The 14,634-nt window shown below is 51.6% G+C and overlaps 1 protein-coding gene across 1 annotated transcript; it reads right to left on the minus strand.

Annotated features, from left to right (window-relative positions):
- Window positions 1-324: 324 nt before the first annotated feature.
- KCNK18 (potassium two pore domain channel subfamily K member 18) lies at window positions 325-9,453 on the minus strand. Its single transcript, XM_037059573.1, has 3 exons — window positions 9,234-9,453; window positions 6,926-7,054; window positions 325-1,103 (listed from the first exon to the last, which is right to left on the minus strand). Exons 1-3 carry the CDS (start codon window positions 9,451-9,453, stop codon window positions 325-327), a joined length of 1,128 nt encoding a protein of 375 aa, XP_036915468.1.
- Between the last annotated feature and the right edge of the window lie 5,181 nt (window positions 9,454-14,634).

The raw sequence follows: 14,634 nt of genomic DNA on the forward strand, positions 1-14,634 counted from the left end.
GCAAAAGTCCAAACTGCAAAAACAAAGGTCACTTTTTCCTCGTGTTGCGAGACCTGGGTGACTTCCATGAGGTGGTTTCATCTACGTAAGGTGACAGTTTTTAAAAATGAAGACAGGGAAATAAATTGGACTTTGGGGAAGGGTGACCATTTTTGCCTATGTCCTGACCCTCATGCAGGGTCTGTCTCCACGCTGCCAGGTGTCTGATGGCAGGCCCCGATGCCACGTTTTAACAACACTGCCCCAGACGCCAAGGCGAGGAAACCAGCTCCGTGAGCGTGCGTCTCGTGAGAGACGGTGGAGCCTGCGTGTGTTCGCAGCGTCCTAAAACTTCCCTCTGGTGAAGAACAGCATGAGATTCTTGTACATGCGAATCAGCCTGTTCTGCACCAGCTTGAAAGCGATGCACACGATCTCCATCCCGATAATGATGTAAAGCGAGAAAAACAGGAAGAAGTGGGGGTGCTGTAAAGCGATATCGCCGAACCCGATGGTGGTCAGTGTGACGAAGCAGAAGTAGAAGGCGTCCTCGAAGTCCAGGTGCTCCTCCCAGGTGGGGAGGATGGCGGCCGCGCAGGAGATGTAGGCGAAAACGACGAGGGCGATGACGGGCAGGGGCACGTCCAGCTTCTCCACCTGTCGGCCCACCTCATCCAGGTTGCTGATGACGGAGAAGGAGAGTCCCCCCGATGCCAGCTCGGGGCAGGAGGCGCTCCTCTCCACAGCCCGAGAGGGCAGTTGCAGCGTGTTCCGCTTCTCTCCAGCAAGAAGCCTCTGCAGCAGCTCCACGTTGCTGCTCGAGGCTGAGGGACACCTGGGATTGGGGTCCTGGGGCTCTGGGCCATCGATGATGATCCTGGGGACGGTTTGGTCCACGGGCTTGGCGTCACGCCTTCTCCTGGAGAGCAGTCGGGGGCACCATTTGGAAAGGGGAGGGCAGAGGCACGGGAGTCTTCGGAACCGGCTGTAAGACGTGGATAGGATGGTTGCCAGGATGTCACCCGTGTCCGAGAGGACCAGGACCATCAGGGGGATGCCAAAGAGAGCGTAGAGCATGCACACGTACTTGCCGAGCCTGGTGGCAGGGAAGATGTGGCTGTAACCTGAAAGAGAGGACACAGTCGGGGACTGTCTTCTGCTCTTCCCGCCGACCCCCCAAAAGCTTTAAAGAGATCTTCTGCCGTTTCCCCTCTTTGGCATAGCATCTGATACAACACATTGGCAAAGATTCATCTTGAAACATTTGTGCACTTGTCTAACATTAGGCCTGCTTTGGTGGGGGGGGGGCAGGGTAGAGGGTGATACCCAGCGTCTCTTTACGGTATAGAGCAACCCCGTCCAGATCATTGACCTGGAACATCCTCGACAGGGGACAGGCACGTGTTTGGGAGTGAGCAAACTGCCTTTCATTCCGCCATGGCCACCCCTGAGTGTCTGCGTGAGGAAGAGCCAGTCACGTAGAAGGACAGCGTGAGCACAGGTGAGAGGGTGCAGGTGGCTTTGCAATCTTGCCCACCACCTCCCTCATCCTCCAGAAGCCGCCTTCATCCTCCCTGGGATGCCTGGGCCTCTTGATTTGTTTCTACACAGTAGGCAGTTCTTACGTGCCAACGATGTTACACCAGTGTGCGCAGTATTCGGGACAGTGGGAAGTTGGAAAGTGAGTCCAGTACAGTCACTGCCCTCAGAGCCTCTTGTGGTTTAGTGGACCAGACAAACGTGTTGACAAACAACAGGAATCCAGAGTCTTAGCAACCTCAGTTCAAATCCCAGCTCCGCCACTTAGTAGAAAGTTACTTGACTACTCACATCTTCAAGTTTCTTATCTGTAACATGGGGGTGACAGTCCCTACTTTGTCTACTGACTAGCAGGAAGGATTGCATGGGACCAGTGGGCAACTGATGGGTGTTGGTGTCCTCACCCTCAGGAGCGAATAAGTGCTGCCTGCTGAGCACCCATGGGGGGCTGGTGTCAGCCAGCCTTCACGGGTGGGTGGTGTTGTCACCCTTCGTAGATGAGGAAACCGAGGTTCAGAGACACAAAGCAACCTGGCCAAGAGCGCCCGTGTGATGAAGAGTGAAGCTGGGTCCCAAACTCCCAGAGATGCCGGGTCCCAAACCAGGGCCCAGTGTCCAACTGGGTCAGGAGCACTGATGAAGCGGAAACTTCCAACCAGGGAGAACAGGTCATCCAAGCAAAGGGACCAGTGGGCCGAAGCCTCCCTGCTCTCCAGGAGCCCCGCACCTCACCGGGATGGGGCAGGCAGTGGGGCCAGAGCAGGGGGCGGGGCAGGGGGGATGGGGGGGCAGGGGGCGGGGCAGGGGTGGAGCAGGGGCATCACCTCCACAGGACGAGTCATAGGATCTTCTGAATGGGTGCGCCCAATGACTTCAACAGAGGGAGGAAAGCTTTGCATTTAATGCCTGTGTTTAATTTTTGATGTCATGAAGGATGACATGATACAGAAAACTCAGCCCAACTATTTAAATTAACTTTAAGGTAAGCGCTAGGCTGGCTGAGCCCCAGCTCCTCCAGGGCCGCAGCTCGCATGGCGAACCCTCAGGCTCTGCCCTCCGGGAGTGGGACGATGCTCAGGTGGCCATTTCGGCAGGGTTCTGGGAGAAGGCAGTGGCCCCCAATGGGTCTCATCAGTTTGCGCCCATTCCAGGGCCCGCCGTGCCACCGTAACTGATTGCAGAGGTACCATGTGATTGATGGCAGGGCAGTGAACTCTGTATGTCTGGTCGTATTGTGCGTGCATACTGGGTGCTGACTGCACATGCTGGGGCCACCGTGGCCGCCATGGTGAGCAAAGTAAATATGGGGCCGGACCCCACAGAGCTTCTGATTTAGTGGGAGCCAGATAGGAGCCAAACTCCACTTAGTGAGGATGGAATCACAGATGGTGACCGAGGACAGGACATAAAAGAGCAGACTGTTGGGTGAGCAATTAGAGCAAAGGCACCCAGCCTGAATTTCACACTTATTGAGCACCTACTATATGCCAGGCTCTTGTGTACAGGGTTGGGGGTACACAAGGAACAGGCAGAGGTCACGCCCTCTGGGAGCTCCTACTTGAGAGGGAAGGTTGGCCTTGAGCTCAGCTCCCCTCCATTCTAGCAGGATGAGGCAGGGATGCAACAGGCGTATGCTCCAGGGTCAAGAGTGGGGACCACATTAGCTAGGCCTCCAGTCAGCATCCCAGGTTTGTGCCACTGGCGGGACTTGCTGAGAGTGTGCCAACAGTTTCCATGGCCTCTTCCCTTCTCCACCCCCAGCGCCCTCCCCGCCCCCCCCCCACTCCCTGAAGGTCTCCAGCAGCTCCCTCCCCCCGCTCAGGGACAGGAGATCACAGAAGTGGCTCAGGACAGCCTCTCATCCAGGCTTGGAGGCAGGATCTAAGGAAGAAGGTGGATGGGGACTGAGGTGCCTCATGGAGAGAATGGTCAGGTGCCCAGTCTGCTCAGGACCGAAGGGTTTTCCAAAATGCAGTTCTTCTGGTGCTAAAACCAGGGACATCGGGGCAAAAGAGGCAGCTGACCCACTGGCTGTGGAGGAGGGTGTGGAGAGGAGCGAGGAGGGGGCGGAGCCTCTCCCATCTGCATCCTCATCTGGGCAGGAGCTCAGAGGCCCAGCCCTGGGTGTCAGCGATGATCGCTGTGCCCCAGCGTGTCATGGGCCTCATAGAGCCATCAGCCCTTAAGGATGTCAATAGCAGCCATGAAGGTCCCAAAACAGAGGCCGCCCTGTTTCCCAGACAGGGCATAACCCCCCAGTTCTCATGCACCCCTGGGAAAGTCAGGAGACACTTTCCAGTAGGAATCTTCGGTCTCAAGTACGGGGACCCAGGGTCACACCGTTTTGTTTGTTTTCTAAGGAAAGAAGGTCACATTTCTTACAGGATTTATAGAGTAAACTGCCTTTTGGAGTCAAAACTCCTTGCATAGCAAAACCCCTGATGCCAGCAACCCCCATTATTACCACACTTCATGGGCAAGGAAGAGGGAAGTCAGGTGACCTGCCCAGGGGCCCGCAGCCCACCGCCAACGGGGGTGTGCACTCTCCCCCGAAGACCCCCCCAGTGCGCATGCCCAACCCAGTGCTCCCCTCAGGAGAGGCAGGCTTAGGAAATTATAAGCGAAGTCTCTGTGGCTGCCTTCGGGTGGGTTATGTTTACAATCCAGAATATACGCCACATTGCGGAAAATGCATTAAGGAAGCGAGCCTCAGAGAGCACCCAGCCCCAACAAAGGGGCTGCATTAGCTATCCCAATTACCGAATGCTGAAATGCATAATGGCAAATCATACCATTTCTTCTAATGCATTTGTACATTCCACCATGACCAGTCCACTCCATTCCACTTAGGCTGTGAGTATGTAATTGCCCAGGCACTTAACTTTCTAATCCAAGGGGCCAGACCCATCTGGAAATGACTGGTGATTGACCCAGCTCACACCTGTCAGGTGTTCTTTCCCAGCATCCAGGCCAGGTGCATTCCAGGCGACCCAGAGCCACAGGGCAGGAAGCAGCAACGCCAGCACGGCCTCCGAACACCGTTATTGATTACAGGCAGTGCAGAACTTCCCCCACCATCCCCTTCCAGCTGTAATTACTGGACGGCTTGATGTCCTCCTAATGGACTTGGGCCAGGAGTGGTAGCATCACTTTCTCAGGATCGGAACCAAACTAATGCATTTTTTAGGTCAGTGGTTTGCAGCCGGGCTCCCATTGGCACCACCTGGGGGGCCCTCGTGAAAGGCTGATGCCCAGGCCGTCCCTGGAGATCCCAGCTGGAGAGGCAGCGGGTAGGGTCCAGTCAGGGGAGCTAGTGAAAGACATCCGGGCGATTCTAACGTGTAGCTGGGGCTGAGAACACTGGCATCAGGTCCGTGTCTCTCACGTGTCAGCGTGTGTCCCAATTGCCTGGAGAACTTGTTCAAACATACACCGCAGGGCCCCATGTCCACAGTTTCCAACTCAGAAGGCCTAGGATGGGGCCTGAGAATGAGCTTGACCTTCTAACCCATTCTTGGGCGATACACACGCTGCTGGTCCAGGATCCACCCTTCGCTAACCATCACATTAGGTCAGTGGGCCTCAGTGGAAGCAGTCGTGCCCCCCAAAGACATTTGTCAATGCCGGAGACCTTTTTGGCTGTAGTGACTGGTGGTTACAGTGGGGCAAAATGAGTGCATCTGTTGGATACAGGCCAGGGACAGTCCCCCACGGCAAAGAGTCAGTGAGTCCCAGATGCCAATAGGACTGAGGCTTAGAAATGCCGCCTTGGATCAAGTGCCGGAAGTTCTTGAGGAAAAGCAGACACCAAACCCCATACTCTCAGCCCCCTTGCTCATCTCTGGTATCTTCCTTGTAGGTGCTCTTACCCATAACTGCCATTTCCTCGAAGTGTCCCCTCGAGCTGGAGGTTCCCTGAAAAGGCCAGCTGTGGCCAGCCTCTGCCCCACAGGCAATGGCTGCCCTGCCTGAGCCGTAGCCCCCTGCTAAATGGGACAGGAGCGCCGTCTAGCTCAGAGGGTTGCCATGAGAAATGAGTAAGAGAATGCACGTAAAGCACCTTGACGCCATGCCTGGCCCTGGTGAGTGCTCACTAGTGTAATGATTACTGTATTCTTTCTGCCCATGACCGTGACGGGAACGACATTCAGGAGAATGGGGCCAGTGCTGAAAGAAACCACCTGGGGGTGCTGGTCACCCTAAAATCCACCTCCCCACCCTGCCCCTCGCTGGGCACCCCAGTGCTGAGTGTCTCCCCCAGGAGGCACCCCTGGAAGGCCTCAGCCTCCGTGTCCTCAACTATCACCTCCATCCCCAGGCCCAGCATCCTTACCACCAACCCCCAAGGCCACAGAGCCCATCCATCCACCCAACCTAGAGACCTGGGTATCCCCCTCCTCCTCCTCACCCTCCTGTCCACCCACTGCAAACTTTCCTTCGAGTCCTCCTTCGGTCCACCCCTCTTTCCACCCTCATGACCGTTGTCCTAAATCAGGCTACTATCATCATTTGTGGCAGAAACCTCCCTCCTGGTCTCCCTGCTGCTAGCCTTGCTCTCTCTGTCCACCTCCAGGCTGCCGCTGGAGTGGTCTTGCTGGAACGCTGAGCCACCGTGTCCTTACCTTGCTTAAAACTCTCTGGACAGAGCCCCCACTGTCCTGGCATTGAACCCGACCACCTCAGCCCAGGGGCAGGGCCTTCCCCTGGTCCGAGCCTCCCCCCTTACCTCTCTTCATGCCTGACTTCGCCTCCTTACAGTGCCCCTGGGTTTTTGTGCTTTGGGGCCTCTGGCCATGCCATTCTCTCAGCCTGGAGTGCCCTCTTCACGCCCCACCTTCCCCCACCAGATAACTCCCACTCCCCCTCTCTGACTCCTCCTGGCTGTCATCCCCTCCAGGGGGCCCTTAACACGTGCTCCCCACTGACATCCTGCCGCCTGGGCCTTCCCCACCCTGGGGCACCTGCCCCAGCTCTGTGTTCCCACCAAACCCCGATCACATTGCATGCTGACCAAGTGTGGTTGTCCCGAGTCCTTCTGTCTTGCCCCAGAGCCTGGGCTGGCAGGCACTGTTGGCAAACAGGATTTTGTACAAGAGCACCCAGCCAAGGGCCAAGAAGGCGCTAAGTTCTAGCCCACACCTTGCTCACTGAGGTCTACACCCAGGCATGGGCTGCATCCACCTGAACGAAAGGTCGTCTTTCCTAATTTCCACAAAGGCACCTCATGGGCCAGGGGCAGGGACCGCTGTGTCCCTGACCTGGGAGCCATGGCCCCCCCCCCCATGCATAGCGAGCCTAGCACAGGGTAGGCCCTCCACACTGGAAGTGAACCGAACACCCCGGCATCCCCTCCCCAACCCCCTCCCCCAGGTCTTTCTGCCAGGCCCAACCTTGCCCTTGAACTCACCCACGGTGCTAATCACTGTGCAGCAGAAAAAGAGCGAGCTCAGGAAGGACCATTCTGCGGACCTGTCGAACCACTGGCGCTTCACCTTGGGCAGCAGCCTCCTGAGGTCCAGCTCCCTGTCTTCCATAACTCAGGAAAGAGATGACCAGCGTGAGGCACGGGGCTCTGCTCTCCAAGGCAGGTCCCACCCGGGGGAAGGGGGGTCTTCCCCAAGGACCCGCAGGCCCCCTGTCTTGTGGCCCCATCAACACCAAAACTTGGCTCTCGGAGCCCTGCTATTAAATGTCTCTGCAGTTAGGTCCTGCTCCAGCACCCAAGGGAGAAGCCTGGTGGGGGCGGGGGTCAGCCTGACTCAGCCATGAGATCTCTGGGTGGCCTTAGAGGGCTTTCTGGACTTGCTGAGCCTCCGTTTCTCCCACCTTGCCAAGGGCCATATGTACAAACTTCTGCCCTGTCTCTCTCACAGGGTTCTTGTAAACTGACAGCTGCAGCCCACACCCCCTCCTGAAGGTAGTTAAGCCTGGTGGGTTTGCTCATTATCCAGCAATCTGTGGGCACCAGCCACCTGAGGATGCCTGGGACGCATGGCAGAAGCAGGTCTGGGAGCCCTGGCTTTTCAGATGGTTCTTCTGGCTTGGCAGCCAGCGGTTTTGGAGATCCTAGAAGCCACCTGCCAGCCTCTGGCATCGTGGTGAGAGGATGTCACAGAGCAGGAAGTCACTACTCCTTTGAGTGGGCACCAGCCTGGGAACCCAGATACCTGCGTGCTAGACCCAGCTCTGACCCGGACTAGTCCCTATAGCTGCAGGTAGGAAGCCTACTTCTCAGCCTCAGTTTCCCCATTAGGGAGGCAGTATGACATGGTGGTGACTAGCCTTGGCTCTGGAGTCCAAATGCTGGGGGTCAGATCCCTGGACCCATTCCCCAGTGTGTGACCTTGGGCACGCTGCTTAACTCCCAGCACCTCAGCTGCTTAATCTGTCCGAGGGGGACATTCCAAATGCTCCTCGTGGGGTCAGTGTAAGGGCGAGGTGTGCTGATGTGTAAAGAGCATTTGACCCGGGGCCTGCACTCGGCCAGTGCCTACTGGACATTTTAACCTCCACTGACCATCTGCACAAAATGGGGTTGGACCTGCTCTGTGTTTCCATTCCATTCGGTGCCTCAGAAGCACCCGGGAAACTTTTTAAAGATTAGATTCCAACCCAGCCCCAGAAAGCATGATTCAGTCAGTTTGGGGGAGGAGCCTGGGAATGTGCATTGTAGACAAGCTTCCTGGGTGACGCAGACGCCTGGCCAGGTTTGGGAAGCCCTGAACTTGTGGACGGTCTGGACCCAGTGATGCCTCAGAGTGTCGAGGCAGGGGCAGTGGCAGAAGTCATCTCCCAGGCTGGCTGAGCAGGCGTGTGTCTGTCTGGTAGAGACACAGAGAGGAGTAGGGTGGGGGGCGGGGGGGCTCCACAGAAGGGAGACTCTGCCTCCGGTGACCAGCATCTAGTCAGCCCCAGCTGAAAGGACCTGCCTCTCGTAGAAATAATGGACTGAATACAAACGCAATCCGATGGGGACGTATCTAAAAGGCCTTGTGCCTTCCAAGAGGCTTCATGTGTATTATCTCATCTGCTTCCCACAGGGTCCGGTGACTGTGGGCCCCTTTCTGTCCAGCACACTAGGCCCAGACAGGCCAACAGCTCTGCCTGGAACCGCACAGCAAGCTGGGAGAGCAAAGAGACTAGAAGCAGGCCCCAAGGTCTTCTGACAATTCCTCCCCAACCCCGACATTCAGCCACAGAAAATGCTGTTTGAAGTAGAAAGTGGGAGAGTAGAAGGTCAGCCTGCTACCTTGGGGGGCAGGTCCAAGCCCCATTTGGATGGTTCCTTGATCCCCGTAAATTCTGATCCCTGTATAGTGAATCGTGGGGTGAGGCAGGCACAGCTCTGAGGACCAGCCTTGGAACTCCTAGCCCCAGATTCGGTCACCCATGCGCCCGCCCCAGAGCCTGCTGGTCTGTGTGGGGCTGGGAGCTGAGGCGAAGGGAAGGGAGCTGGCTCTCCAGAGCAGCTCCTGGGTGCTCAGTGCTTTTTTCCACTCTTCACAGCAACCCACCTAGGCCATTATTCTCTCTATTCACAAAGGAGAGAACTGAGGCTCAGAGAGGAGAATCCACTGGCCTAAGGTGGCCTAGGAAAGGGAGGCTACATGCAGAGGGCTCCCAGACCCAGCCTTCCTGCAGGAGAGCCCTTGGCTCTCTGGGGTCTGCCCGCACCCATGGAGAAAAGGCCAGCCCGGCCCAGGGGAGCCACCTACCAGTTTTGTTGCATTGCAAGAGGAAGCAGAGTTCCTCCAAGAACTTCTCCAACTCCCCATCACCTGCCCCCAGGTCCTGGCGGCCCTCGATGGCTGAGAACAGCAGGGCCCCCACCAGCGCATAGGTCACCAGGGAACAGAGAAAGCAGAGGCGTGGGAAGAGTTTCTCCAAAGCCTCTTGGTAGCAGCTCCTGGCCAGGGCCGATCCTGCAGCCTCCATCCTCCCAGTAGCTCGCAGGAGATGAAGCGCTGGTGGGAGAAGTAGGAGAACCCAGGCCCCGCCAAGAGGAGACGAGGGGAGAGGTAGGAGGGCCTGGGATTGGCCAGGCTCTGAGCTAAGTGGATGGTGCATGCGTTTCCCCCAAGGACTCAGGAAGAAGCTGACGCTCATGTTCAGTTCATCTGAGATACTCAGGCTGTTTCCTGCCCCCAGTGCCCTGAATTACTATCGATCCACCAGGCAGACGTGCGCCCAGCAGCCTGGCCAGCCCTGGAGCTGCCTGCCCTGCAGGGGCTCTAGGAAGAGGAAGAAGGTGTGGTGGTTGCTTGTGCTCTGGCCTTTCCCATCCTGAAGCTGCAGTTTTGGCTTCCAGGTACTGATCTGGCTTCCGGTTTTTAGTCAAGTGATTGCCCTTCCTGAGAGTTGTCTCTGGTACCCGGTCTCCTGGACAGGTAGTAATAATAGTAATCAGTGTGGCCTTTATCCTTTATGGACCTAATTATTGGTTGCAATTCTTCACTCCCTTGTAGCCTACCCACCTTCGTCGTGGCCTCACTGTGGACAGAGCGGGCTTCCTTGTCCCTTAATGTGGAACTAGCCCAGGTGACTTGCTCCAGCCAATCGGGTTGGTAGCAGACATAACCTAAGTGGGGCCTTGCAATGTGCTTGTGCCCTTGTACTTGCTCCCCTGTGCCCTGCCCCAGCCACAGGCAAAGCGTGCCCCAGAGGGCAGATGTGAAGATGTGTGCGACTTCAGACCGCCTTCAGGAAAGGGCTGTATGGGCAGCTTTGAGGAGCGCAGCTGTCACTGCCCCCAGCTGTGCGTTCTTTCTGGATTTGCCTCAGCTCCACACTCTCTTCTGGGGATGCTCCTGCCAGGCGACTGAGCAAGGCGAGGGTGCTGTTTGGGTGCAGGGTGTTGATGGGGGGTGGGGGGAGGCTGTGCACCTATAGGGCAGGGGGTGTAAGGAACCTCTCTGTACTTCCTGCTCAATTTTTCTGTGAGTCAAAAGCTGCTCTTAAAGTATTGTCTATTTATTTCAAAAAAACAATGTACCTGATGGGTTTAGCTGAAGACTGGGCCCACCAGAAGACAGAATTAGTAAACTCATGTACAGACAATAATCCGTTCAAGAGGAAAAGCCATAAATGTTATTTACCCTCTCTCCAGAAAAGACAAAAAAAGACATGTGGAAAAATGTTTAAAAAAAATAAGAAACTTCCCTGGCTGGTGTGGCTCAGTGTATTGGACACTGGACTGTGAAGCACAGGGTCGCCGGTTCAATTCCCAGTCAGGGCACATGCCTGGGTTGCAGGCCAGGCCCCAGTATGAAGCAGGCGAGGAGCAACCACACGCTGATGTTTCTTTCCTTCTCTTCCCCTCTCTCTAAAAATAAATAAGTAAAATCTTTAAAAGTATATACAAATAAATAAAAGAAAGAAACTGGGTGCCAGGCAACAAAGGACAGTGATCTATAAGGGAGGAGAAACCAAAGAGCGGACGCCTAGGGTTGCTCCAGCTTACCGCCTTCGTGTAGTTTCCAGGCTGTGGCAGAGGGATGCGGGGTCACGGTGGGGCTGTGTGGGTTCTCTGAGCTGAGCAGAATGATCTGAGAGTCTGGGGATGCCAATGCACTTAGAATTACTAGGACAGAGAATACAGGAAGACAGAGAGCTTCACAAGGCGAGGGCCCTGAAGACCCACAAAGGGTGCCCCCCACCCCAAAAGTGTTCAGCAAAGGACTGATCAACACAGGCATGCAAGGAAACGAGCAAAGCCCAGGAAAAGAGCTGTCCGAAGTCCAAGAGGGCGGCACAGAATAATGCCTCGTAATCACATAGGGCTGGAAATAGTGCCTGTTCTCACCAGTCAAAATTTAAAAACTCATTTTTTAAAAGCCTAAAAACTCACAACTCCTAGGGCATTGGGTGGGGCACTCAGAAAGGTCATTCCTTAACAGAGAGAAATGAGGTGCTCCTGAGCACTATTCTGAGTCACCAACACCAGAAAGCAGTGACCTGACAGGGTCAAACCGTGTGCAGGAGACCTAACCGTGTCCTAGAACAAAGCTCAAGAAGACTTACAGGAATGTAAAAATGTCCGGCACCCAGAAAGGTGACCATCACAATCAAAGGTTACCAGGAATGAAAAAAAAAAGCAGAAAAACATGATCTGTAAGAGGAATAGAATCAATCAATCAAATCCAGCCCAGAATAAACATAAATTTTAGCATCCATAGAAAGGCACATTACAACGGTTATTATTATTGTGTGTCATATATGCAAAAGTTAAGTAGGAAAAAGTTGAGATATGGAAGATATTTTGAAAGACCCAAATAAAACTTCTAGAGATGGAAGCTACAATATATAAGATAAAAAATACAATAAATGGGATTAACAGAAAGATAGTACAGAAGAAAATATTAGTGAATCTGAAGACACAGCAATAGAAACTACCTATAAAATGAAATAAGAGTAAAAAAAGTAGAGTCCCAAAAAGGAGAAGGAGACAAAAAATATTTAAAGAAACAATAACTAAATACTTTCTAATCCTGATGAAGCTATAAATCCACAGATCTAAGAAGCTCAATGAACTCCAAGTACAAAAAGAAGAAAAAAACACTAAAAAAACTACACTAAGGTGTTCAAAACCAGCAATAAAGGGAAAATCTCAAAAGCAGCTGGAAAAAAAAAGACACGTTATGTGTATTGCTGCTGTAACAAACCACCACAAGCTTTGAGGCTCAGGAGTCCAAATGAGTCTCGCTGGGTTGAACTAAAGGTGTAGGGGGGGCCTGTGCTCCTTTCTGGAGGTCCAAGGGGGAGGATCCATTTCCCTGCCCTTTCCAGACTCTAGAGCCCCCCCCCCCGGTTCCTGGGGTTACACACACTTCCTCCAACACTAAAAGCATCTCTCTGTGCCTTTCTTCCATTGTAACATCTTCCTCCGACCAACTCTTTTCTTCTTCCTCCTCCCACTTTTAAGGACACTTCCAATTACATTGGGCCCACCCTGATGATCCAGGATAATCTCAAATTTCGGAACTTAATTCCACCTGCAATCTTCATTCTCCTTTGTCATGTATTCTAAGATATGCACAAGTTCTAGGAATTGGGATGCAAATATTTTTGAGGGGCCATTTTTCTGCCTATTGCTTTAGGTAAAGAGGAACTAAAATAAGAATGATGGCAACTTTCTCATCAGAAACAATGCAAGTCAGAGGACAATGGAACAGCATCTTGCACTGAAAGAAAAAATATCAACCTCAAATTCAATATCTAGCAAAAATATCTTATAAAAATGAAATCAAAATAAAGTCTTTTCAGACATATAAAATCTGAAAGAATTCATCACCACCAAGTCTTCATTATAGGAACGTTAGCCCAGGCTGGATGGCTCACTCAGTCGGTTGGAGCATTGCCCTGTACACTAAAAGGTTGAGGGTGCGATCCCCCACTGGGGAGCAAGCAGGAGGTAACTGATCAACGTTGATGTTTCTCTCTCACATTGATGTTTCTCTTTCTCTCTCTCAATCAAATCAATAAACATATCTTTAGGTGAGAGTTAAAAAAAAAGAAAAGAAAGGTTAAAGGAAGTCCTTCAGAAAGAGGGAAAATTGTAGCAGATGGCAATCTGGATCTACACAAAGGCATGAAATGGTCAAGAAATGGCAATTGTGTGGGTAAATATATTATTCTTATCCTCATTATTTAAATGTCTTTAAAGATACTGTATTTTGTTGTGTATAATGTACAGTTTTCCCCCCAAAATTTTTAGGAAAAAATAGGATGTGCATTATACATGGGTTATACTGGCACATAAAATTTCTTGTACCACAGTATGTTAAAAAATAAANTAAAAAAAAAAGAAAAGAAAGGTTAAAGGAAGTCCTTCAGAAAGAGGGAAAATTGTAGCAGATGGCAATCTGGATCTACACAAAGGCATGAAATGGTCAAGAAATGGCAATTGTGTGGGTAAATATATTATTCTTATCCTCATTATTTAAATGTCTTTAAAGATACTGTATTTTATTGTGTATAATGTACAGTTTTTCCCCCCAAAATTTTTAGGAAAAAATAGGATGTGCATTATACATGGGTGGTACTGGCACATAAAATTTCTTGTACCTTGTATCAGTTCTTGTATTTTCTAATTATTTGTCACATAAAATTTCTTGTACCACAGTATGTTAAAAAATAAAAGCTAAAAATCCTTTCTAATACAAAAAAGTATCTAAATATAAACAAATAATTAATTAAAATTTTTAAATGAGAGATTTTTTTTTGAATATTTGGGCCAAAAATGTGGGTGTATATTATTCATGGTGAAATACAGTAATTGACAGTTTAAATAAAACAATACTGCCCTTGCTGGAGTAGCTCAGTGGATTGAGCTAGGGCCTGCGAACCACAGGATCACGGTTCGATTCCCGGTCAGGGCACATGCCTGGGTTGCAGGCCAGTTTCCAGCGGGGGACACACAAGAGGGAACCATGCATTGATGTTTCTCTCCCTCTCTCCTTCCCTTCCCCTCTAAAACTAAATGAATAAAATCTTAAAAAAAAATACCATTGTATATTATGGAGATGTATAACATTGAAATGACTGACATTTGTAACTTCTAAATGTTACAACTTCTAAATGTTATGACAAAAAGTGAAATACAGGACAATAATAGCATAAAGGCCAAGGGGGAAATGGAGACAGGCTGCTTTGATGTTCTTACACCACTTGTGAAGCTGTGTAAGATCACTTGAAGGAACAGTCTAATAAGTTAGAGATGTAGATTATGAGCCTTAAGTCAGCCACTCACATAACAAAAGACTTATGTCTAATAAGCCAACAAAGAGATAAAAAATAATAAAATATTCAATTAATCTAAAATAAAGCATAAAAAGCAGAAAGAGGGAACAAAGAACAGACGAGGCAACTAAAGAATAGATAGCATGATGATCAACTTAAACCTAACCAGAACAATAACCACACGATTAAACATCCCAATTAAATGACATAGATTGTTAGGAGGGAGAAAAAAGCAAGATGCAACCAAATGCCGCCAACTAGAAACACACTTTAAACATAAAGACACAAATAGGCTAGGAGAATGGAGACATGGTCAGTGTTCACGTGGGTCAAAAGGATTACTATTGAAGATCAAATAAAGTAGGTTTCAGAGCAAAG

Source organism: Sturnira hondurensis, unplaced genomic scaffold, assembly GCF_014824575.4.
Source record: "Sturnira hondurensis isolate 20B ecotype Veracruz unplaced genomic scaffold, ASM1482457v3 Scaffold0011253, whole genome shotgun sequence".
Classification (NCBI taxonomy): Eukaryota; Metazoa; Chordata; class Mammalia; order Chiroptera; family Phyllostomidae; genus Sturnira; species Sturnira hondurensis.

Excerpts from the sequence above, each read along its gene's own strand:
- KCNK18 (XM_037059573.1), bottom strand. The coding sequence starts at position 9,453 with ATGGAGGCTGCAGGATCGGCCCTGGCCAGGAGCTGCTACCAAGAGGCT. Across the intron at positions 7,055-9,233 it reads CTTGCAATGCAACAAAACTG|TTATGGAAGACAGGGAGCTG; the intron begins GTAGGTGGCTCC and ends CTCTTTCCTGAG. Across the intron at positions 1,104-6,925 it reads CACAGTGATTAGCACCGTGG|GTTACAGCCACATCTTCCCT; the intron begins GTGAGTTCAAGG and ends CCTCTCTTTCAG.